General features: G+C 40.3%; 1 protein-coding gene across 4 annotated transcripts in view; it reads right to left on the bottom strand.

Moving 5' to 3' along the window:
- PELI1 (pellino E3 ubiquitin protein ligase 1) overlaps positions 1-25,430 on the bottom strand; it is a 42,860-nt gene that overhangs the window by 14,757 nt on the left and 2,673 nt on the right. The window contains exon 2 of one of the 4 annotated variants that reach the window (XM_071424638.1): positions 15,568-15,730. The exons of 2 other annotated variants lie outside the window; for them this stretch is intronic. In XM_071424638.1, the coding sequence (XP_071280739.1) occupies positions 15,568-15,622 (55 nt within the window). In that variant the 5' untranslated portion in view covers positions 15,623-15,730. Of the gene's footprint in view, positions 1-2,331; positions 2,615-15,567; positions 15,731-25,430 lie in introns of those variants that run through there. One more of the 4 variants, XM_071424657.1, reaches the window with a different exon arrangement.

The following is a 25,430-nucleotide window of genomic DNA, read 5'->3' on the forward strand; positions in this document are numbered from 1 at the left end:
AGCTTAGTCATCCACTATAAACACACAAGTGTCTTATGATATGAAAGCAAGACAAAAACAAGAAATCAAAAACAAGACAATGAGGTCAAGTTGAAATGAGCAAGCAGCTGATCCTGCACAGGACATCATGCACAAACCAATGCAACAGCTATCTACTACTATGTCTTGAGAACATCTGTAAAATCTCAATAGAAGAGTTTTTTGTTGTCACAAACAGAATGAAAGCATCTTTTTACCATGAACACCTCCCATTAGTGGGCTGGTCATCCTGGAAATCAGTCATTTGAGTCAGAGCATATACGCACACAAAAATCCATTGTCTGTGGACACTCTGAAAGGGGCATTAACTTGATAGACAAGAGAAAATCTACTGTTTTGCTCTAAGGCCACAGCTAATTTTGTCCAGTCTAAGAAACAGCAGTTTTGGTTGAATTGGTGTCTAGCATTCTGCTTCAAGTTCTGTTCCAGCCTCAGAAGCAGGTCTGACAAGCTCTCAGCAATTTCAGGAAAGACAGGAACAGCGCCTTGAGGACAAGCAACCTTGCTCAATAAACAAGGGAAGTGTTTTAGAATAGGATTTCTATTATAGGCACCTATATGAAAATCTGTACTTTATGATAGTACTCAAAAATAGCATTCCTCTTCAGAAGACTGAAAAAACCCACCTAAGCACAGGGTTCTGATTTCAGTCAGACCTCTGCTAACTTCAGTTCCCTTATTCTGAACTACCATTGATGACATGAGAATGTGGTTGGGTCTATTAAAACTGGAAGCTTTATGTAATCAATAATGATCCACTCCAACAGAATGACAAAAATCAATTCTGAAAATATTCCCTTGGAAAAAGAAATAGTCCCGAATTTTTTTCAGTTATGAAAAGTAACAGCTGATCCTCCCCTGAGGAAACCACGATAACCTCCTACGGGTTATAAATGATGTAATTCAGACTGCGTGTGGGAAGCCAAAAACATTTGTCTTTTAGCACAAGGTGTCTATTTTAAAGCTGTCACTGCAACATTATCTGTATCCTTAATTAGCTGAGAAAGTTCTTCACCAGTTAACCTGCTCCATCTACACGCAGCCTGACCTCCCTTGCCCCTTTCGGGTACAGCGGTGACAACGCGCGGAGCCTCGCACAGGGCTCGGTGCCTCTGGCGCGAGGGCCAACCACAGCTTGTCCCTGCTCCATCAGCTCAACTACCTGCTGGAGTTACTCACACAAGCTGCTTCACAACATTCATTTGCAGCTTTCTCCCTGAAGTTCTGGCTGCACTTTACCTGTTAGTACAAACTACGCTGAAAAAAAATAGTTTTGATTTTATTTTAATTTCACTCAGATTATCAAATGAAATTTATTTGTAATCTGTAACCCATACGAAAAAGCCATAAAATAATACTACATAGAGGCATGCTGGGAGAACATCAGGTGCTCATTAGCCACAGCATACCTATTTGTATCTTCAGAGAGTGCCTTGCAAAAATACAAACAGAAAAGAAAAAAAACTTCGTACAATACTAGTACAGAAGCATAGTTCTGCTGCAGAGAACTCTACAGTTGGAAACCTTTAACATTATCCTTCACTGCTTCAGACTAATTACACAGTATTACCTTTAGAAAAAAAAAAAAGGCAGTCCCAACTTTCACTTAGAGTCAGCCACAAGAGTAAAACTTCCTAAAAGTTTAGACCAAAGCAGAGGCATCTTATTCTTACACAAAGCAATAGAGCTTTTCAAGTCCAGGAAAATCTACTGTCTGATGCACCTGTACTGGAATATATGGCTGAGGAGCCTGGGCTTGCAGAAAACCACAATGACTTCTTGTTCGACATGCCCAAACATCACAGTTTTGCTTTTTATGAGCCTCTGACTTCTTGATAAGGCAGCTCATGTACCAAGCTATCTGCTAAATAGCTGTTTGTATTACACTAAAGACTTTTCAAATAGCATCTATATCATCTTACAAAAATAGGAGCTACAGTTACATTTAAAGCCTTTTTCTCGGTTTAGACAACAGAAATATTCAAGAGCTCCATGAGAAATTGTCCTTGGTACAATTCTGTTAGGTAATGGCAGTTTTAAGGCACCTTGCTCTACACCCTAAAAATGAGAAGTGACTGACACTTCTTATGATCAAACAGCACTTACTATGCTGTGCACTTTGAATATCTCTGTCTCTTTGAGGTGGAAGGGGAGTCTGCAGACACACTGCCTGCTCTCAGATTTCCTTTCCACTGCATCACTGAAAACCACTGCAACTGAGGAGATTTTTTGAAGAGAGATTGAAAGAATACCACATTAGAAGGGAAAAGCGACAGCATGCAGAGCACTTACCAGGGTATTTGTGTCCTTGCAGTATTCCTACACAGTGGAGAAGAAAAAGCCCAACCCTCCGATCTTGTTTAAAATCAGCCGAAATCCACCAACTCCTTTAAACCCCCAGCAACTGCCAGACTGAGTGACTGCTCTGTGTGCTTTTACTTCAGCCGTGGGAAGCACCTCCTGCCTCAAGAGGGGCCGGCTCCGCCTTGCGTAAGCTGGGTAAACACCGCGGCACCACACAGCATTGGCTGGAGGCAGAACCAGCATCCTGCTCCTGCTCCATCAATTCATCCATCCCTGGCCCCAAAAAGGAAAAAAGGAAGCAGAGGGTGTGTTGAGAACAATACTGCAGCCCAATTGCCTGGCAGCTCTGCGGATGAGGTTCTCAGAGAAACACTGATTTATTTCCTTCTCTTACATAACTGTACCCATGCATGCTATACCTTTTCTTTTTTTTTAACCATAATTTATTAGCCCAGCTAGCTTTCCTCACCTCCCACACAAAGAGTACTTTCTTAATACACTGAGAATTATACCAGCAGAAACTGTTCAGGCATTGCTATCTCTATTTTCACTAATACTGTAGGACTGGACACATGACACATCTGCAGATGCCACCTGTGTGTACTGGACTGTCACGGCCAATGATTCTAAAACAGCTCAATCCTGTAGGATGCACATTTAGAAAGGCAAATCTGCATGTGCCAGACCAGGTTATGAGCTCATTTCTCATTCCACCAACACCAAAATCACTGCATCAAGCCAGTGGGTGGGATAATTTAAATGTCTGAGCCATAAAGTGGTGATCAAGTTACCACAGCTTCCAAGTTACTTCGTGGAATTGATCATGCAAATGCTGTGAGGCTGCTGCAATCATGATATGACACAGCAGCTTAACCTTTACATCAAGTTTTACATCACAGCTGTAGTGGGTGAAGAAGGGGGTAGATGGTTACCCTGGCTCAAGCAATGTAGATAGAGCCTGACATTTCACATCTCCATGTTGTACATGTGACTTTTGCCGCTCCTGTTTCTGCTGCTCCCTCCTTGGCTTGCGACCTCAATCTTTTAAACACAATTTTATGGACTGATCTGTCAATGTTTCAAAGTTGGTTTATCTGCTCTGTTATTTTTTTAACAGAACTGTTCTCCAGTTCACCTTACGGTATAACCACTGGGTAACACTCCAACCTAAGAACTGTCAAAACAGCTTTTCTGTTCATAATGCCATAACACAACATAAGTTGCAGCTCCACAGCTGAGAACAAGGTGAATGCATCTGTGTTTTCTCTCTTCTCAACCTCCACAGCAAACTTTCCCCTAAGTAATACAACACAGCTGTCCTGTTACAGGATCTTGTCACCTACCCGAAAATTTAGCTGCAGAATACCTTGTCATAGAGCTTATTCTGGATAATAAAACTATACATAGGCTCAAAGATACTTTTTCCCCCTCCTACCATAGATTACTAAGTACAAAGATACCAACTTGCTCCACAGAAGTGCTTGAGCCACAGCTGCTGAACACTGGAAAGTGCCTGGATAAAAACTGATGTACAGGTGTTCCCTCGTTTCCACCCTTCTGGCTGACAAAAACACCACAGGACTGCTCTGAAATGCTATGGTCATTATCACAGCTACCAGATGACTAACTGGCAAGGGGCTAAGGGAAAAACCAAAACCACACACAAATCTTCAACTATTTCAACCCAAATAATTTTGCTTATCTGTTTGTGCGTTTATTGTGTAATCCCATTATACCAATGCAAATGAAGAGATAGGGACCTTCTGCATCCATCTCAACAGCAACACCAGAGACTCATCAAGCCTGATCTTGAGATTTAGGTTCTAAGGGAATCCTCTTTCCTGCCAAAAATCAAAAGCCTCATGACACTGGCATACAATCCCAGCTTTTTCACTGGTAACATGTAGATCCTTAAAATGGCAATTTTTACTGGGGTGGAGGAGTCACACCACCCCACCTCCCCCATAATTTTCAAGTATTTTCTTTTTGTCCCAGCCTATACAAAGTTGGCAGCTTGAATGCTGTTTTAATCGGGGCTAAGGGTTGCTTTTGTGATTTTGTTTTAAAAGAAAAAAAAAAAGAAAACCACATCAGGACTGCATTAGTATCACTTAACACACAGATATGGCACCAAGAGTACAAAAGGTGCTCTGTATTCAGGTATTTAACCACAGTGATTACTTACATTTGTATGACCACTTCTAATCTGCATTACTTTTCTCACAAAAGTTGTAAAACTGGAGTTGTACCGCTTCAGAACATCCTGAAAAGCAGAACTTGTAGACTAATTTCCTTCTAGAACTCCTTTATTCCCAGACATTCTTTATTTTTCAGATGCAGAGATGTTCAGAATTCAGGTTAATAAGCTTGTAGATTACTTTATGCTGCAGCCACCTAAGAAGCAGCTGCAGGTGGATTTGCTTTCTACCACCCAACCAGCCTCCTGCAGGTAACAATCCTTACTAGCCTTCATATTAGTGACCCTCTGGAGCAATCAAGCAACACCACACAATGTCCTTTTTATAGCTAATCATGCCCCATCATAATCCAGGTTTTTTGAGGATTTATTTTGCCCCTAGGCACACTTCTATGTGGCTGCCTCTGTATCTCACCCAACAAAGTTTGAACCACTTTGTCTCCCTGCCTGTGTTTACTCACAGCCATGCTCTACTCAGCTTTTCTTGTGTCAGCACTGCCCCTCACTTTTATGATGAGGAGGTTTAATGATTTTCACAGAATCACAAGAACTACACCATGCCTTGAGGACTGGAATGAAATGCCTCCAGCATGCAGTCGGTAGGCGAACTAGCTGATTTCTCCTGAAGTACAGATACCATGCCAGACTAAAACAATGCAATCTGTAGCCCAAGATATCACTGCTAATTTTACAAAGTGATGCTGAACTGCAGGGGAGGTTCTTTCTTTGAAGTTTAAAGAAATAAAGGGTTCTATCGTCATGTTCTTCTATCTGACTCACAAACAGATGCTGTACAGTCTGATACAATTACGTGATTTCACATGACATTCACCATGAGCTCTGAAGAGGAATGCATTTCTAGCAGTTCCAGCTAAAAAGAGCTTAACAGCCTTACAGACAGGGGCAATGGGCAACACTATGGCCTCTAGTGTCCAGACTGACAAGAAGCCTGAATGGTAAACTCTTCATGCTGGAGGCAGCCTTATCAGTATATTACTGCCTTTCAACACTGACATTCTAAACAACCTGTTGATAATTTTATTCAATGAAACAGGCAAGGAGTGGACTAAAAACCCCATGCAGCATAAGAGCTTGAAATTACTGCACATAGGCTACATTAAAACAGAGACTGAAGGAAAGGAAACACTGAGAAAAGGGAGCAAAACACCTGGTGGAAGACCAGGACATGTAATGATCCCACGGGGGAGGTATATTTGTACACTCAATGCTGAACGTTGAACATACACTATACACAACCTGAACTCAGTTTCCCATGAAGTCAGGGGCTGAACTCTGATCAAAGCTAATGATACCCAAATAAGAAAAATATTTCATGTATTCTAAGGCATCAGCACTGTTAGGGGGTTCCCAGAAGCCTAATCTCAGGTGCATGAGGGAAGAAGAAAGAAGGGAAGATTACTGACTTACCAGCCTCATTAATCTTTTATTGTGTTACGTCACAAGTAATCTCTGTGCAAGGAGTTCCCATGTCACGCTGCTAATAAAAAGTCATACTACGGTGTTTTAAAGAGATTATAGAGGGGGGGACCAGCCTGAAGCCAAGAACATGCTATTTAGAGTATACAATAGAAATGCTAATCAAATAATCTGCAGGAAGAGAAGGGAAGGAAATGACCTAATCCTCTGCACTACTGTGCGGTGGCTTATGGCAAGAAGTAAGAAAGTTCTTACAAGGGCCAAGAAAACAAAGGTCCATTGTTATAGCTACAGCTTCCAGATAAGAACCCTTTTCTGCATCTCAAGTTTCTGTGACATGAAGGGTAGATGGTACTTTATGAACTCTTCTACACTGACCACTTCTGGAAGGGGTAGGAGAGATTAATTAAAATTGCAGGACAGCTGAGTAAAAGATCTAAATAGGATCTTGAATTCTTAAGGCACAACAAAGTCTCCTTCAAATACATTTGCCAGCTCTAAAATGTTGCTCATCCAGCCATGGTGATCCTTAAGCAGCTGTGGAGCAATTTGTGACCGAAGTAGCCTATACAGAGTGGCAACAAGTCATCACACTGCACAGAGGCATTTCATCACAGGAGTCACACTTTGCCATCAGACAAACCTCATGAGCATTTCTTATGAAGTCCTGTTCCACCCTTACATCTCTGTGAGCCTGTTCCTCAGCCGCACCAGGGAAGTCCTCCACAAGAGAAATGAAATGAGCAATTCAACACAGCAACTGTTGCCCAAGTAAGACATCTGGGGATTAAGCTGCTCTTTAAACAATGTTGTGGTTTAATCAGCCCCAGCCAGTCACCAAGTACCACGCAGCTTGCTCACACCTCCCCTGGTTGGTATTAAAGGCAAGAGAGTCAGGGAAAAAAAGGTAAAAGGGAGGAAAAAAAGGTAATAGTAAGGAAAAGGGAGACAATATAAAAGGAGAAAGAAAGGAAACCCAAGAAAGTGATGCACAGTTGCTTACCACCCCACTGACTGATCCCCAGATCATCCATGAGCAGCAGCCAGCCTCTCCCAGCCAACTCTCCCAGTTTATAATACTGGGCATGATGTCCACTATGGGAAACCCTTTGGCCAGTTTGGGTCACCTGTCTTGGCCATGCTCCCTCCCAGCTTCTTGTGCAGCTCCTGGCTGGCAGAACATGGAACCCTGTAAAGTCCTTGATTCAGAGTAAGCACTGCTCAGCAGAACATCAGTGCATTAAAACTATTCTCATCCTAAACACAAAACACAGCACTGTACCAGCCGCTACGAAAATTACCTCTATCCCAGCTGAAACCAGGACAGATGGTTCTTCACCTGGATTCAAGTACCACCTGAAGCATCAGATGTGCTGAATTCCTAAAAATTCAAGAATGAAAGAATGATAGGCAAAGCCTAATTCTGAAGAAAGCACATTTGTTTCCAGAAAGGTCAAACTGATGCAAGTCATCTGCCAAGTCAGAGCCATACAGATGTAGCTGCACCAGGCTTCTTTCCAAGACAGTAAACTTTAATTTCCGAGGTACCTGGAAAAAGCTACTGTAAAAGATTTCTTTTTAAGTTCTCTAGGATCATTTCTGGTTCAATTAATCTTAGCTATGCACAAGCACTTCCTTAAAGAATTTTTTAGATGTTGTTCAGCAAACTTTCAGCATCAGAACACAGATTCACTGAGCTTCAGGTATTATGGTTTCCCCTAAATACAAAAAGGGAGGCCCAATTTGAATTCATTTCCAAGACATGATTTTTGTACTTGCAAAGCCTTTAAGGTTATAGCAGAACTAGCTGAACCTGCATTACCTGAAATTTTTCATTCCCACAAAGCCAGATCACTTGACCATGGATTTGTACAGAGAATTCTACGATAGTTGCTAGAAGTAGTAACACTTTCAGTTCTGAAAAACATCTTTATCTCAGTGATGAAAAATATTTCATGTTAGATTATTCATTCAGATTAGCAAAAAAAAAGATAGGAGAAGTATTCAATTATAGAAATTCAGCTATAACTGGCTATCTCTCCACACTCACATTCTAGAGAAAACTTATTAAGAGGGACAAAGTTAAAAACTATTCAGTACAGTTTCTAATCAACTTCCACATTACACAAATGGATATCTTACAAGAAGGCAAACATTTTTACCCTCAAAGAGATCATGAAGAAAAAAGTCAAATCTATCCAACAGCCCTCTGCTTTATCCTAAATTCCTAACCACACTTACTAAACTCTTGACACTCACCATTTTGACTGTAGTGCCTCTGCAGTTCTGGTAAAAAAAGGGCTGGATAACTTCAAAACAGCTCCTCTCACTTCCTTACAACAGTGTGTCTCAAGTCCGTAGTTCATACCTGAATATTTTGCAAATCACTGCTATTAAACAGCCATCTTACTATATTCTTCCCCCTCACTTCAAACTTTAGACAGTCCTTACACAAGGTACAAAACTTGGTCCTTTCTAAACATATCACCTCCAGCATTTGCACATGAAAGCATATGACCTCTATTCCTCTGAGAGCTGTGGGAAGGCTGCCTCCTCCCTGCAAGCCAAGGGTCAGGTTTGCACAGAGGCCTGCTGGAGCTGTCAGAGCCCTGTACCAACACACGGGGGTCAGCACCTCTGCTTCCTGTACTTCTGACTGTCAAGGACATCTTCTCAGGAATACTTTAAATACTGTTTTATGAGCTCAGGCACAGAACAAATGTTACTTTAGGCAGTAACCCAAGAGAACAAGAATTGATTATTTGTCACATGCAACAGGTTTTTAATAGAGAAATAATGAAATATGTCCTGATACATTAAAAGCTGCCCCTTAAAAACTAAGGTGAAATGCTAATACAACTTGCATTTAGACATAAACACAAAACTAACTTTTTGCACACTTTAGTTCTCATGTGCATCACCTGCTACAACCAGGAATTCAAACAATACAGTTCCAATACATTCTGGTGTTGGACCTCCTGCCTTTTCACAGTTTGTTAATGCTCAATGAAAAAAAAAATCCCATGCCAGCTGATCAGGTCTTTTTCTTTCCTTTCTAATCTCATAGGCAATGCATGATTTAGCATATACAGGCACAATACTTTACTTCCTACACTTCTAATCCAATTTGGTTAAGAGGTTTATTGCTTATAAAAATAAACAGGCAGTTGCACTTTACCTCTATGCAGGCACTAACACCTAACAAAAAAAAAAAAAAAAGGTCATTCCCAAATAGTAGCAGTTCAGTGCTAGAGATGCCATCCCTAAATTCTACTCCTTGGTTGAGACAGAAATACAGTTACTTCTTTAGAAGTACAAGGGAGAACTGGTAGCTACTCTTGGCTCCTGTCACTTGCAATGTTTGGTATTAATGTGCCAAATATATACCCAGCAAAAAAAGCCCAGGAGAGAATACCTCAACCATGGAGATGTACAATTTCTATAGGGACCCAAAGGACTTTGGTCTGACTGTATGGTCAGGTTTTAATTAACAGCTAAGGAAATCATTATGTTTCACATTTGATTTACAGTTGCAGGTTTTCAAGGTTATTACTAGTTTCAAATTTTCAATTTTTTATGTCCAAAGAAAAATGTTACTTTTTCATAAGGGAAGGTATCTAGCCCAATATGAGAACTTTAAGTTAGTACAGCCTTCAGTTACAACTGGAAGAAGAAATTTTCCCAAGAGTGTGGGCCATAAAAGATAAGCAAAGGCATTTTGGTACTAAAAGAGTGGTCTGTTTGTTTTCAAAAGAGCCAGGCATTTGAAATCTGTATTGCTTCTTGTCTACTCAGCATATGTCAGACAAAATTCAGCAGATGAAGACAAAAGTAATTTTAGATTGGTTGAGTAGAGGGATAGTGACAGGCACTGTGGCAGAACATTTTTCCAGCAACTGCCAAAGTGATGCACCCATTGTGAGGCAGTGTTAGAAAGTTCAGCTGTAGTTTCATGGACTGCTCCAGCATTTTCAATGAATTTGCTATGTCACATTGCAAACTCTAATGCAATTACATCAGCAAGGCAGCACTTTGACTCTGTAATTCTACCACCAAAGAAAGTGTTCCTGAAGACAAAAAATGTTCTTCCTTGATCCAAAAGAATTCCACAGCAAAATTTTGTGTGAATATGAACGTTCAAAATTTGGCCTAGAAATTAAGACTCTTAAAATTGAGGTTTGAGAACACAAGTTCAGCATATTTCTCATCAACTAATGACAGTTTATTTATTTGACATAAAATGTTCAAGCAAAACAGCTGAACAATTTATTCTGAAAAAAAAAAAAAACCCAAAAAAACCCCAAAACACTAAACAAAAACCCATGCTTAAAGCTCTATGTTGGTCAGGACTCTGGCTTTCTGTACTTACCAGCTCATATTTCAAAGCTACCTGGAGAAGCCTCCAAAGCACAAAAAAAAAGGTTGAACACTTGAAGATGGAGCTAGATTTGAACTAATGCAAGCATGAAATAAAATCTTCATTTCTTTCTCTTTCAGGCATTTTTCTGACATGCAGAAGTATCCTCACACTTGCAAGCTCACTTCCAGTAATGACCTCTGCTCTGCACTTTGTACCTGTACGCCTTGAGAGGCAGGCTTTGTGCAAAGAATTACTTGTTTTCTCTCAAAGAAGGATTTTTCCATTCAGGAAATAAGAAACATTGTTGGGCAAATACACTGAAAAGTGCATACAGCCACAAAACCCAGCAGTTTTGACAGCACCACAACCAAGTGATTTTTGAACAGTACCAGACGATTCAGAACGCAGCAGTACTTTAAAGAGTTTGGAAATAAATTTCACATGATTTACAGCACCACTTATTTATTAAACACATTGACTGGTTAATATAGTACAGATTTCCTCCTTTCTGAACCTTGGGAAAGAGATTAAGAGAAGCCTCCACTTTAACCCATACACTGCCTGTGTGGGTATCTTCCACAGAAATCTTAGGCCCTGTTTTTCTAGCACAGAAAGTTAACAGTAACAGTCTAGTCTGGAGGAGCCATTTCACTTGCCCCTTTTCATTCAGCCATTCCGTGCAGACCGATTCATTCCAAGAAATCTGGCTTTTCAGAAGTGATCTTTGCAAGCTTTTCGGGGTAGATTGGCCCTATCTGGACTGATACTGTTTGTGAACATTGTTACAAATGGCTAATAGTAACTCACAGCTCAGCGGTGGTGCCTCGTTCGCACCTATTCAGAGAGGTTTGTAGAAACGCTGCTCACATTCAATTTGCTGTTTGTCATCTGTTACTCTTGTGCTTAGCGATGCCTCCTGCAATCCCTTTGGAGAGCAGAAGGCTCAGAGGTAATGAACTGCCATGGGCAACCTTAGAACAAGTTAAGAAGACACTACCCAGATTCGTCAATGATGTCTGATACATTCAATCTTCCGGACCAATGCCAATTCAAAATAAAATAAAACAACTAAAAAAACCCTCAACCATTTAAGGAATATCATCTATGTAATTAACTATTCAACAGAAATACTAATAAAACCTGAAGAACTTCAAACTATAATTATTCAAATATGGCAAAGTTATTGAAGCCAATTCAACCCTAGACACCCAGCATGACTTTATGAAGTGTCAGGTGAGTTTTGATGAAAACTACAAGTTTGTCAGGCTGATCATCAGAGCTGCCTTTAGCACTCACCCTGGGTTGCCTCAATGCAACTTAGTGTCAGAACAAATTTTCAAGCATGCTCAGTCTCACTCCACCAACATCAACCCCAGCTGTAGAACAGATATTCTCTAAACATAAAGGAAAGAAAACACTTTTTCTGGCTTAGCAGCCAGCCACTGTTGTACCTCGACTTCTTAAAACACTGAAGTCATTCTACACTTCTAGCATTTCACTTATGGAAGTGTGTGGATTAAATGTCCCCAAAATAAACCTTGAACCATACAAATAACTAGAGCACTGTCAGAAGCCTGCTCTCCTCAATTTTATAATAGTTTTCCTTGTGTACAAACATGACTGCTAGGACAAAAAGATGCAAGGTCAGCCACTCTGACATGTTATCAACACTATACAATGTTACAAAACCAACATGAGGAGTATATCAGCTCCAATAATTTTATTAGTTTCTGAGGTGAAGTATTTTTATTTTAGTAATCACTTCCAAGCTGAGGCTTTTTTTTCCTTGTTAGACGGGAGGCACTTAAATTGCAGAAAAATGTTTAAAAACCCAAAACCAATAAAAACAGGTAAGCACAAAAAAACCTATTTTCTACAAAAGTCTTCACTTTAAAACCAATTTGTGGCCTAAGCTTAAAATCTAACAGTTAAAGTAGTTCTCTCATATCAGAAATAAGATACACTTCTTTCATTTACTCAAAAGAGTGATGTAAATATTATGGGCAAAATGCAGACACGTAACTGTTGACACAAAGTTTCAGCCCTGAAACTTGCCCAACAAGAACTGTGAGTTAGAGCTTGGTGCCCATGGAGCAAAGCACCACTTTTGGGAACAGCTGCACATTCCCAGTTTTGTGTCAGTGACCTGAATTTTACTGCTTCTGCTAGTAAAACTTACAACTAAGCATCCTCACATTTGCTGTACCAGGATTTGCCAAAGCCCAGCTACAGGGCTAGTTCTAGGTCCTTCTTTTTAAAAAGAGGACTGAGCCTAACATGAAGGGGTATGAGTAGAGGAATAACTGGATTTCTTTTCACAGCTAGTCCTGTCTCTTCCAGTCATCCTCCCTCATTCAGCAATATGAAAATCCTTACACGTTACTTACTAATTATTTTATTAATACATTTAAATAAATGTCTTTGTTTCCCAAAGACACAGCATGGTGCTTATTCCTTAACTTTTAATATACAAGTCTACCTAAACCATAACAATTGTATAAGAAAAAGAAAGGCTGCAATTCACCCCCAAAACAATACCACTGTGATTGTATACACTGAAGCAGCAAGATTTATCTTTACTGACAAAAAAAAAAAAAAAAAGGTCCAGAATACAAAAGTTAAGCAGAGATAACAGAAGGCCTAACACAAAGGGGCATTGAAATATTATAGTCACAACTCCCAGAGAAGTGGCAGCCAACTGAAATTAAAGATCATAAGAAAAGCTTTCTTGTTAATTGAAAGCAACATGAAATCTCTGTTCGACCACAAATGCACAGAGTAATCCAAACCAGCTCCAGCATACAGAAGACCAAATTCTTTGACAGAATTTCAGCCTTTCAGGTAACTGCCTGCAAACTCATCATGCTCCAAAGATTTGCCATGTCACAAATGAAGATTCTCTAATTAAATTTTAAAAAGTAAAAATACTTTCAGCCTGTAAGTTTAGCCCAGACTGGAATTCTGCAATAAGATACTCTTCCTTTAGTGTCTTTTTAAAGCGTGCCAAAGCCATTAGTTAAAAGGATAATCTAAATAAAGCCATTATTAAAAAAATAAAACTACATCATGCCATGGCTGGAACAGCTAAGGTACTGGTCAGCAAGGAAAGGATTATTGCCTGTCACAGCAACAGGCTTAGTCCCCTCTCTCTCTCTTTTTATTACTATATTAAACCTTCCCAATGTTTCACAAAAATAAAACTGAGATTTGGACCTCATCTGATTAGCAGATGATCAATTGTACTGACTGACTTTGTTTCTAAGTATACTGTTCCAAAAAAACCCCAAAAAAACCCTAGAAAAGGCATGCTAAGTAAGGAAAAGAAATTAAGAAATTGAAGCCCATATTCTATTTTTCATCATCTACCAGGTCGCCTCACCAAACCTGATACTTGGGCCCAATTATGCAGCTCAGTAAGGACTCAGCTGCACTGAAGGCAACTGAATTCAGCAGCATAAGCAAGATCACTATCAGCCTACCTATGCAAGACTCCACTAGAGCAAATCTTGGCTGGACATGTAATTTAATTCACCCCTCTGATTCTGGATAAGCCCAGACCTTCAAAATAATTACACTGCTGTCAGAGACAATGTTCACTGTCAGGTACAGTATTTAAGTTGTGTACGACTTCTCTGAAGACATGAAGCACATAAATGCCAGGTACTCTCCAGCTTCTGAAGCCACCAGCTTCAACATTATTTCACAGCTCTTCCTAGAGTTTTTCCAAGTGTTTTTGGCCTATGTACAAGTACTTGAACACAGCAAGTCCTCTCTGACCACCATGTTTCATTAGGCAGAAACTTCTTCCAAATGCATTTTCCAATGAGACTCTCAAGTTTATAAAACAAAGCTGTAACACCTACATTACTTTTAAAGGTCTAGACCATACTGCACTATCTCTTGAGCTTCCCCTTGAAACATACTGACAGAGTTAAGGAATTTTGGACTAAGAACTCACTCACAATAGAAACTTGACAGAAAATCAAGAGGCACAGTGAAATACAGGGCTGATCAGAAACTAAAATAAATATGCAGCATGAATTCAAGTCAGCAAATTCATGTTGAATAATGAAGTGGTATTTCCCATACCTAAAATGTTTCAGGCTGTTAACCACCAATACTGACTGCTCATAACTAGTTTCAGGACTTTGGCAGTTGAAACAGAAATAGCAGCCATTGAAGTACTGATAGCTTTGATCATGAAAAACATTATTATGATTAGCATCTCATGCCTATTTGCTCCAATCCCCTGAGATGTAAAATAAAACTATAAACATTTTCAAAGTTATATGCCAAAAGTCCTCTCACTATTAATCACAGCCTTTATACTCTCAAATTCACTAACATTAACTCCATTTTCAAACTGGTCTAAGCAAGGTAAAGTTGATGTTCTCACAACACATTACTACTTTGGTTCAAGCAATACTGAGAGAAGGCAGCAGCTGTTGTCCTCAAACCAGAGGGCCAAGGAAAGAGAACAAGCCACAGATACATTCACAGGCAAAGCTACAGAAAGCAATGCAAGAATTTTAAGCCTACCACATCAGAAGGATATACAGTCAGTCTAATAACAAAACTTGAAGCACAACTCCCTGAACCTCTAAGGAAACTCCCACAATTAATTTGTTTCTCTTGAGTTAGTGAGAAAACTCAGCTCATGGAGAAACTCTGGTCAGCAGCTCTGGAGTAAAGACAGGCCAAGGACTGCATAGCTCATATCTGGGGAGGGGGAGCATGTGTGTGCACAGTCCAGAGAGATGAGATGGAGAAGGCATCACTCTCATCAGGCACTAAATGTTGTATCAGAGCCTCTGGAAATAACCTCAGGTAGAAATCCAACATGAGGGGATGAGAAAGTAAATTTGGCACAGTTTAGAAGGCATGTCACTAATAACCTGCATTTTATAAAAGCTACGGTTGTGGTAGAGAGATATTATCCAATGAACTAATTAAAGCATTCTCTTCCACTTCTTTTAAAAAATATAGTGATTAGAGAACAAATACCTTTACAGATAGTTAAAGCAAGACAATAGAAGTAGTTTGCATTGTTCCACACTTGTACTTTTAGCAGCTTATCTCAATCAAAATCTCCCAGAGGTAAATAAAAACTCTATTTGAAAGGAACTCTAGAAGTAGTTACCAAATTCTCTAGATGAAAAATTTGAAAAGAAGTTCATGTGCAATTAAAAAAGTTGGTTCTTGTAGAACAATTGTGCAGATGCAAACTCACCGTGTCCAAGCCCCTCGAGATTGTACCCGCGCTTCCACTTGGATTTACGATACATAACCAAAAGCCCGATGCGCAGAGGGAGGGGGACCTGCTGCTGATGGTGCTGTCAGAATGAGCTGAGCTCAGCTAGCTGCTAGTGCAGACAGGACAACGATTTTCAACACTGCGAGAGAAAGCCAGAGTGAGACCATATGGTTAAGCCCCATCCACATCAGCAATTGAGAACTGTCAGCTGGCAGAGGCACAGGTAGGAGATCCACCTGTCACTCACAGCCACTGTAAAGAATGATTTCCTAGAGGTTGGCTCAGTGTCTCCCAGAATAAACATGTCTTTGAACACAGCGTACACCCTTCTCTCCAGTCAGTACTCCTAGTGCCAAGCAACTCAAATGCTCAGTTCTTCAACATTATTGAGGGAATTCAGTTGCCAGTTGGTGTGCTCAGAATTTACTGAAATTTAAGAATATGTTCTGGAATTATACTGGATAAGTTATGGTTTTACAGTCGACTGCCAGTTGCAGATAAGCATTAGACAAGTGCTGTCAGCAGACACCCCGGCTGTGTGTTATTCAAAACCATGCAAAATAAAGGGATGAAAGGGCTGGCTTTAACTTCAAACTACTTAGAGTAAGGGGAGTTGGACCAGATGAACTCCAGAGTTCCCTTCTAAATTCTTCCCTTCATTGACAAACCTGGCCACTACCACAGAGGCATGAGCTTTGCATGCAAAGACAGAAGCCCTGCATCACAGAGCTGTTATTTATCACCTATTTCCATGACTGCAGAATGCCTGACCTTAGTTGCTAACGTATAGCAGGAACACATTCTGCAGTTAAACAATTTTAAGGTGGCACAAAGCACTGCTGCCTGCAAAAGCAGCAGGCCTGCCTGTGGCCCAGCAGCTACGTGGCACAAGGTTCTACTCAACCATGATTTCCACATACCCACCCTTCAGACTGTTTCTCAACTAGATTTACTCAGTGATGAGTGCACCTCAACAGATGACGGGAACCAAGAGTTGGGACCACCTTTCACATAAGTGTGCTCATTTCCAGAAAAATAGTAAAATTGTGCATTTTAAAATGCATGGACTAATTAATAGTGAGATAACAGGAAATAATTTATTTCTGAACAGTACTTAAAAGCTACGTTAAATCTTGAAAAACAAAGAAAGTTTACTCCCATTTTTAACTAGAGCTAACTTTGTTTTCTGTATACTCATTCTTCTACTCAACTTTTGTTCTTTTAAGTAGCAGAATCTATATTCATCAGTAAAAGACTGCTTAGTACAGCAATAATCTTATTAGCATGCATATGGAGTTAAAACTAAGCTTTTATGAAGGATGTTGTAAAATTAAGCTTGAAAACAAGCACGGTAACAGCAACAAATGAAAAAAATTAAAATTCTGTCTCAGCTACAAAAACACACTTGGAACAATCTATAGTTCTGTCTTCATCAAGGCTTAGTCATTTCCTGTACACTTCTTTCTTCCCATGGCAGTATTTTGTCTGCTCACATTAATGCAAGGTATCTCCATAATCAGTTGCTACAATAAAACCTGGGATACACCAACATTAACACAGGTTATGGTCCAGTTGGAAAACTCTTCCACCAACAATTCTTCTGAACTGGTCACTTGGTTGCATGATGGGAAAGCATCTTCTGACACTGCCTGGCAAAGATAACCTGCAGAAACTGAACAGCCCCCAACAGAGACTCCAGTACACTGTTGGAAGTGGAATGAGAAGACAGGTGTAGGTCACAAAATACAGTCTCTGAAGATTGTGAGATAATATCTGAAGATTGTCAAAGCTTAAGTAACATTCCCAAAGACTAATCAGTATCTCTGAGATGAAGTCTGAAATATTAACTATGGCTGAGAACTAGACACCTGACTTAAACCCATGCTTAGTACTTCAGCCTAAGAGTGAGGTCTAAGAAAAACCGCCATGGTTAAGCTTACAATACAAACTAACTTGGAATTCCCACATACTTTAACTACAAGGATTATTATTAACAGGGAATGTAGAACACTGTGATTTTGAGTCTCTATCAAGAGAGACTCCCCACTCAGATGTAGGTCTCTGAAGCACTGAGCAACTTTTACCTGCTGCTAGAGTTGTTAAAGTTGCAAAGCAGAAACCAGACTGCCACTTAATAAAAGCAGCCTCGGCAGGAGGAGTGAAAGGGAAAACCCAGGCTTCACTGAATGCCATGCTGCTCCACATCAACACAATGGAGGGGAATCCTGTTCCACTCTGAGTGCTAGGAGCCACCTGGCCAGAAGCCATGCTTATGCATATCTACTTGGCCTCGAGGGTTGAAAATAAAAAGATGAAGAGCCAAAATTTGCAGCCAGCAGACACAGCTGTCAGGCAGGGATAGGCAGACCTAAGGACTGTAGCATTACAAATGCTCCAGCCCATACTGGTTGGAAGTTTTGCACTTTATCCTATTCTTTCCCTCAGTTATTTCCTTCCTTTCTTTGTCTACCTACCGCAATTCCTACTTGTGCTCTGCTTCTCTCCCCTACCTCATCCTTTTTTGTCTCTTCGGAATTCAAGGTCTTTCTCTCAGGCTTCTTTCTATTCATACAGCATGGAAGTGCTGAAAAACCAAAGTTTACAATTTTTGGTATGTTCAGCTTCCTGTCTCAGGATTTTATTAAAATCAAGTTTCTTGAAAGACGGTTGACAGACTCTGCTTTTAACACTGTCCTCAGTCACAACATATCAGTCAGTACTGAAGGAAAGAGCTCACAAATAAAGCAGTGTGCTGATTTAGCTTCTACAAATAGAGAGTCTGGCCACTGCAGAGATGTCTCATCTACAGCTCTCACTGACATGAACGCTCTCTAGCCGCACAAATAATGACTGTCATGGTTCTTCCCCAAAATCCTGTAGGGACAAAAATTAAGATGATAGCAGATTGGATGAAACAGCTCTAAGAAAAATCAATAACAGTAACTGTAAAATCTAAAATTAAAGTATGTCTGGTTTTGATGCTTTCAGTACACACGGTACATTAAATTTGGCATAAGCCCAATGGAACATGAAGTACTTGTGGACAATGTCTGCCAAGAGCCAGAAATACAGTACTTAGTTTTTAAAGAACAAACAGAGAGTCTCAGTTCATTTCTACTTTTCTACTTTATGCATCTGAAAAAAAAATTAAATCAAGGTGATCTTTCTGAGGGAACATTTGCATTAAATCTAATTGGCATGCTTTGTGCAATGCTGAATGGAACTCATGCCCATTGGCAAAGAATCACTGTTTGTCATTCTATAATCCCTTCCACTTGTGACAAAAGGTTACAAACAGATGTTAGACCTCCCCACATTCCAAAACACTGTGCTTTCCTGCTCAGTATCAGGTTTGTGCCTCACGTAAGCTTTCAGCCTGGTCCTCAGTCATGGTGACACTTCTGAACATCTGACACAGTGAAAAAGCAGAAGAAAAATGGGAAGCCTGAACTGAGGGAACTCAGGCTGCACTATCATTTTTTCACCCACCTTCCCATTTGTTGGTACTTCATTAGTTTACATGCCTCAAAGCAGAGCAAGGTTTGTAGCTTTAGCAGCTGAAGAGTTACTTGCATTTCTGTAGCAGACTCCAAACATTAACAAATTAAGAATCAACACACCTGTGAGTTCCTTACCTTTCTTAAAATAAGGACAAAAAAGAGACAAGCCTGACATCCATCTGGGGCTCTGGAGACATCCTGCACCATCTCAGCACACAGGTTCCTCTCCCTGCCATCTCCCATGTCCTGTGCTCTTTGCTAACTGAACAGGAGAGTGGAGCACAATTCCAGCTTTGTTATGGCTCAGCCACAGCCCTACCTTGGGAAACTGGAGCAGCAAGAGAAGAAGAAATAGGCAATGCTACACTTGACACCAGCCCAAAGTGAGGCAAGAAACTCATGCCATCTCACTCTACATGTTAGCCAAGCGCTACCTGAATCTTTAAAGCTGTTATTTCTTGGTGATTGAGGTTATGAACTATATAAAGCAGTCAGATAAATGTGACTTTTACTCCTCCTCATTAACAGCTGTAAAATAATAGCAGAATTTCTACAATACTTGCTATTGTGGAGACTGTAAGACTCAAGAGACTGAAAGACATCGGACACATGATTATTTACATGATAATATTCACTCCTCCCCATGCCTGATCTCTCTTGGCTTTAACCTAAGCATTAACTCTTCCCTCACCTTTTGGATCAGGCTCCTCTCTCTGCTCCTGTTTATACTTGGCAACTTGAATGAGTCCCTCCCCAAAGTTGGGGGAGTAAGAGAAGGACAATAAAACTTTTTGTAATGCTTCTCCTCTCGAGGCAGAGGTTCCTCCTGCTGTCTATGCACATCTCAGAAGAGTGATATATGAATACTTATTTCAGTGAGGAAAAAATTAAATAGCCCATATATATATATTGGCACAGGAATTCAAAAGTAGTGGCTGTATCTAAGTCACAAATGCTTTGTAAGCCCACACTTTCTACTAGAGCACACTGACCTTTCTCAGCCAGCAGTGAGAGGTACAAGAACCTACCCTATGTTCACATCTGCTGCTCAGAAACTCTCTAACAAAGCTAAAATACTGGCCACAATACTGACTGCATAAATATGCACACATGCAAGGAAAAAAAAGAATAAAAATAAAAGCTATTTCTGCAGTTATTTGCCTGCATGATCAAGTTCAGTTCCTCAACTTCAGCAGGTGGCTGACAGCCTTAATACATTAATACATCACTTCTTTCAAAATAGAAAAGAGAAAAACCCCCACAAAGCTGTTTCTCTCACCATGGTACACTCCAGCCCTCAGGAACAACCTTGAGCAGCTTACAGAAACCTCACCCAATAGGCAACAGCTCACGCTGCACCAAAAGGGAAAGCTCAACTGGAATGATATTTCACATCCACCAAATGCAGCACCTAATAAGTACTAAAACAACTGATGTGGGCTAACAGCAGCATAGCAATTACCTTATTATTAAAGAAAAAACAAAAACAAAACCAAAAACCCAGTATGATGGATCCACCTACTACAGGAATCAAGAGATGATGACTTGGCCATGAAAGTCATCTAAGCACAAAGGGGTGATCACCTGTCTTCAGACTAATATGCATTACAATGTAATTTGTCTAAGGCTTGGTCTGCTAATCCCAGGGTATGAAGTGCAGTTATAAAAAATATGATATGATATGTGTGTGTGTGTGTGTATATATGTGTGTATTAAAACACAATCTTTGAACTTTAAGAGACACAAGGACAGCAGACTGGAGCAGGAAGCAGTGTTTATCTGAAGTGTCAGCACTACCATCACAAATATGCCTCAACATTATCACATGAGAAAAAGAACAAATGAAACATTAAGTGTCTGCTCTTGGGCCTTCTGGTTCTCTGCATTACCTACTGCAGAACTGTCACACCTTTGCCCTGTTAAAAAGCAGTTTTTTAACTGACTGTCTCTAAGTTTCAGGCCATTCAAGCTGGTTGTCTCCCAGCTCTTTATTGAAAGTACATTAAATAAATACCCCAAAAATTAGTGGGTGCTGAAATTAGGTGTTACCACAATGGCTTGATTTACAACTAGAGTATTATCTTCTCCCCTTGTAACTATTCAACTGCACACACAGTGTGTTCATGCCTCTTGCGGGCATGATACAGTTTTTTGTGGACTACTGAAAGTAGCATCCTAAATCTGAAACCTAATTACCACAAAAGCTTGATCATGAAGATTAAAATAGCAGTATTGGTTGAACAGTCCATAACTCTGGCTTCTCAAATATTAAGTCAACTACTCTAGTTTCTGACACAAGGAGGAACTCTCCCAGCTTCTATCAGAAGATTTTGTAGCATGTTCCTAAATTCAAAAGATGGCAGTTGCCCAGCAAAAAGGAGTCAGATCCAAATCCAAGAGGGAGCACATACCCTACCTCCAATATTAGTAAGGGCCAAAGCCACTTTACTCTCTTGTGCTGCAGCACAGAAGTTTAAAGTCATCTTCTGCTAACCTTAAAGTACAGCAGCAATCTAAACACAGCAACTCAAATATCTACCTGCATTTACTTTCTTCCACATTGAGCACTCCTCAGAGTATTGGAAGTGGCTCAGGAAAAAAGTAAATCAAACCAAACAAAGAAAAAAAAACTAGTGGGAAATAACAGAACTGACATTTTTAGAATATAGCAGTTTATCCCAAGAGGTGCATTAAAAAAGCAAAATGAGCAACAAGTTCTTTAAAAGTAAATGACTTATAGTAAGCCTCCATATATGATGAATTGTGCATTTTTACCTCTAAGCTCATACCAAATAAACAGCTCAGCTCCATGATCTGACATAAGGATCATTGCTTATTTTCCCTGTTGAAACTTGTGTTAAATCATGACTAAGACAATAATTAGTCTTGTAAAAATATTGCATGGAACTACAACTGCTTCAGATAAGTGGAAAGGATATTAAGGTAGCGTAAGACAAAAATCTAAGTATACCTATTAACACTTAAAGAGAAGAGGAACCTTGAGATTTCTTAGGAGAAATTTATCATTTTATCATTTAACAAGAACAATTTGTCTTAGGACAAAGAAAATACAGATGCAGTACCCAAGCTTGTATGATTTTACAAATCAAGTCCTTACTGTTTAATACTGCTAGACTATTAAAAGCAGAAGGATGTGGGAACAGAGAGAGTGGGCATTTCAGAAAGGCAAGATCTCAACACAAGGAAAGGAACTACAAACATATGGAAGCCTAAGCCTAACTTTGAGACTAGTTAAACCTTGCCTTACAGTGTCCCAAAGGATGTGATGTTTAAGGCTATGTGCAGACTGCACAGGCACAGGAGCAGTCTTTCCTAAAGCCCACAGTTCTACCCAGGTGCCTTGCAAGCTGTTCCAGACATCACTGATGAATTCCTGGCCAAAGATGACCAGCTGAGTGAAATGTTTTCAGCTAGACCTAACCCAGAGATGCCAGTTTGACTGCCCTGACCCAAAGAACAATGAAGCCATTCGTGGTTTTGGCCCAGATCAAGGGGTTACCATCCATGGGGGTAAGCTGGAAGGGACAAACTAACCCAACAGCTGCAACTTTGCAGTTGCTCACTGCATGGTTCAGATAATTAAGCAGAAACACTGAACAGACAAGCAGGACAGTGTGAGATGTACAAATCACATCACCAAGTTTCTTCTTACTATGTCTTCACAAATTCTTGCAGGCCTTGAGCTCCACCAATGTCAAATCTCAACAGTCTTCTCAACAAAAACTAAATTGGTGCCCTCAAATTCACATTCTATTCCCTACCTTGTCTGTAATGTAAGGAACAGAGGTACCCCAGCTCAGAAAAGAGCATTTTTAAGCATTTGTAGAAAACACAAAGGGTTGTATAGTTACAGAAACATTACAAACTTGAAATACAAGCAGCTAAGTACATCCAGACAGATGAATCAATTGGCAATGGAAGGAAAAAGCCCATTGATGGTGGTCTACTTAAAAGAAAATTCTGGCTAGGCAGGGATTTGTGCTTTATTACTTTTCTGGGTTTTGGTTGCTTTGGGATATTTTTCTGGTTTTGTATCTTCAAGTCCCAGCTCCAACAAACTATCCCCTACAGAATCCTACTTTACTAACTTACTCCAAACCCATAACCTGCAAGTACCTACACATTCATATATCCCAGTCACACAAAACCTCAATAAATCCACAAAATATTATCTAGTAGCTATTCATATTATCAACCACCCTTAATAATAACAAAAAAAAAAATTCCAGGTTTGGGCCTTTTTAACCACAGTCTTTCAATACCCTCCTTGCTGTTCACACATATGCACACACCCTGATGTAGCCAGACCAGCATCTCCCTGCCCCAAATATCTCTGTACTATTAAAAAAAACTTCTCACAAGGAATGCTTTTCTCCCTTCTAAAAACACATTTATGCAATTAACTTCTACAAACAAGGTTGGCATAGAAAACCATCTGGTTGGCATGGCTGTCTAGCCAACATCAAGGCAGACCAAGAGCATTTTGAGCCAGCATTAATACACGTCCCAAGTCTTTTACAACATATACAGGTGAACAAGGAAAGTGAGTGTGAATTGAACAAATCCTCTTCCTGACAGGAATATAATTATTGGACCAGAGTAAGAGGTTTTGACCGCATCTAATCTAAAAAAAAAAAAAACTGCAATATAGCTTTAATTAGAAAAGTAAAATTATAGGGTACTCCCACTCCTGAAACCACAGCCAGAAACTCACTGCAAGGTTTAGTCCACTCTGCTCTCGAGTATGAGATTCAAGCCCAAAATTCAGCATTTACATAAGTACCATGGGTGGCATTCAAGTCACTGTGATTAAATCCAGCAGCATGGATTAAAACCAAGGTCAGCAGATTAACTTTTATTACCTGTTCCTGTACTGAGCCGTGCTCCTGCATGGCAGGCTCCAGAGGATACCATCAATCCTTAACCAAACACTCCCACCCAGGCACTGCATTCAGCCTCAACCAAACAAGCTGCTGACTCGTTCACACTTGAGCCCACGTCCCCAAATGCCACCTCACACGCCAGCCAGGAGACATCGCTGGAGCAGGACTGGTACTCATGAGCACCTACCTACAGCACAGGGTGCCAGCAGGGGACAACAGCTTTCTCCTGCAAACCCTGTAGTTTCCAGTCAACTATTTCACAATCCCTCATCACTACCGGGTTATTCCAGAAAGGTCACTTTGAGCAGCTAGAACATTTGGTGCTCCAAATCACGTCACATGGGTCGGCAAAAGAAGGCCATGCCACAGGGCTCACCTAGGCAGCCCAAAAGCTGTGCACTCACTCGTGCAAAGCACTCACGAACCTCTGCCTACCTGAAGAAAAAGCTTATTTTCAAACTAATAAAAATACAGGATACTTGTGAGACAACATACTCATAGTGTGCAAGACTCATTTTTCTGCAAATCAAGTTATTGTCAAAGAGTTTTTACTGCTTTTAGCAGAAGGCAGAAACAAGTAGTGCGTTCTTTTTTTTTAAGTTTCAGGAGGATTTCTAGCAGGAAAAAGCTTCCATCTTTTTTAAATTGAAAGGCGGGCTTTTTAATACATACATTCAAACATTTTAAAGAAGAATCACAATCACTTGTAACTACTAATTGCCATCACAAAATGTTAAGGCCACAACAAACGTGCCATGATGCTACCCTACTGCCCCAGCCCACCCCGAGCAACCACTGGAGAGCCTAAAGCAGCACAGGGACAGGGAAATGCATCCCACAACCTGCCCACCACCTCCTGAGGAGCACAGAGCCACTACAGTTTTGCCTGACACGATTTTTCATAACTAAATTGCTATTTGACTTTCTTTCCCATGAATCTTTTCACCCAGGTAGACTAACTGGGCCTGACTGGAGGTGCAATATTAATTTCAGTAGGACTGGGGAACCTCAGTAGCAGAGTGACACTTCTTGGTGCATCCTGCTAACCGGTAGATTGAAAGGAAACAGAAACAAGATCAGATGGAAACATGCTCACTTTTTTTCCACTGAAACTCAACAGCGTTCAGCGGTGCTCGACCTACTTCCTATCCCATGTCTTTGCTGTCACTTCCTCTGACAGTTTGTCAGCACGCTTGCGAATCTGGAGATTAAGGAATGAATGTCTGGGAGGCAAAGGAGCTGGACTTTTTCATCCTGATGTTCAGTCAAAACTTTTACAATCTAACCAGCAAGGAGCACGGTGACCAGCCAGCAACAAGTACCTCCAATTACTGGCATCCAGCAGGAATTGCTAATCAGCTGTGTAATTTCACTTACAAGTATGCACTTAAAGGTGACTGATTTCTTATGAAATACCCTCATTCTCCCTTTTTTT

The sequence above is a fragment of the Agelaius tricolor genome, unplaced genomic scaffold (genome assembly GCF_023055355.1).
Source record: "Agelaius tricolor isolate 1412-34295 unplaced genomic scaffold, bAgeTri1.0.p SCAF_1, whole genome shotgun sequence".
Taxonomy (NCBI): Eukaryota; Metazoa; Chordata; class Aves; order Passeriformes; family Icteridae; genus Agelaius; species Agelaius tricolor.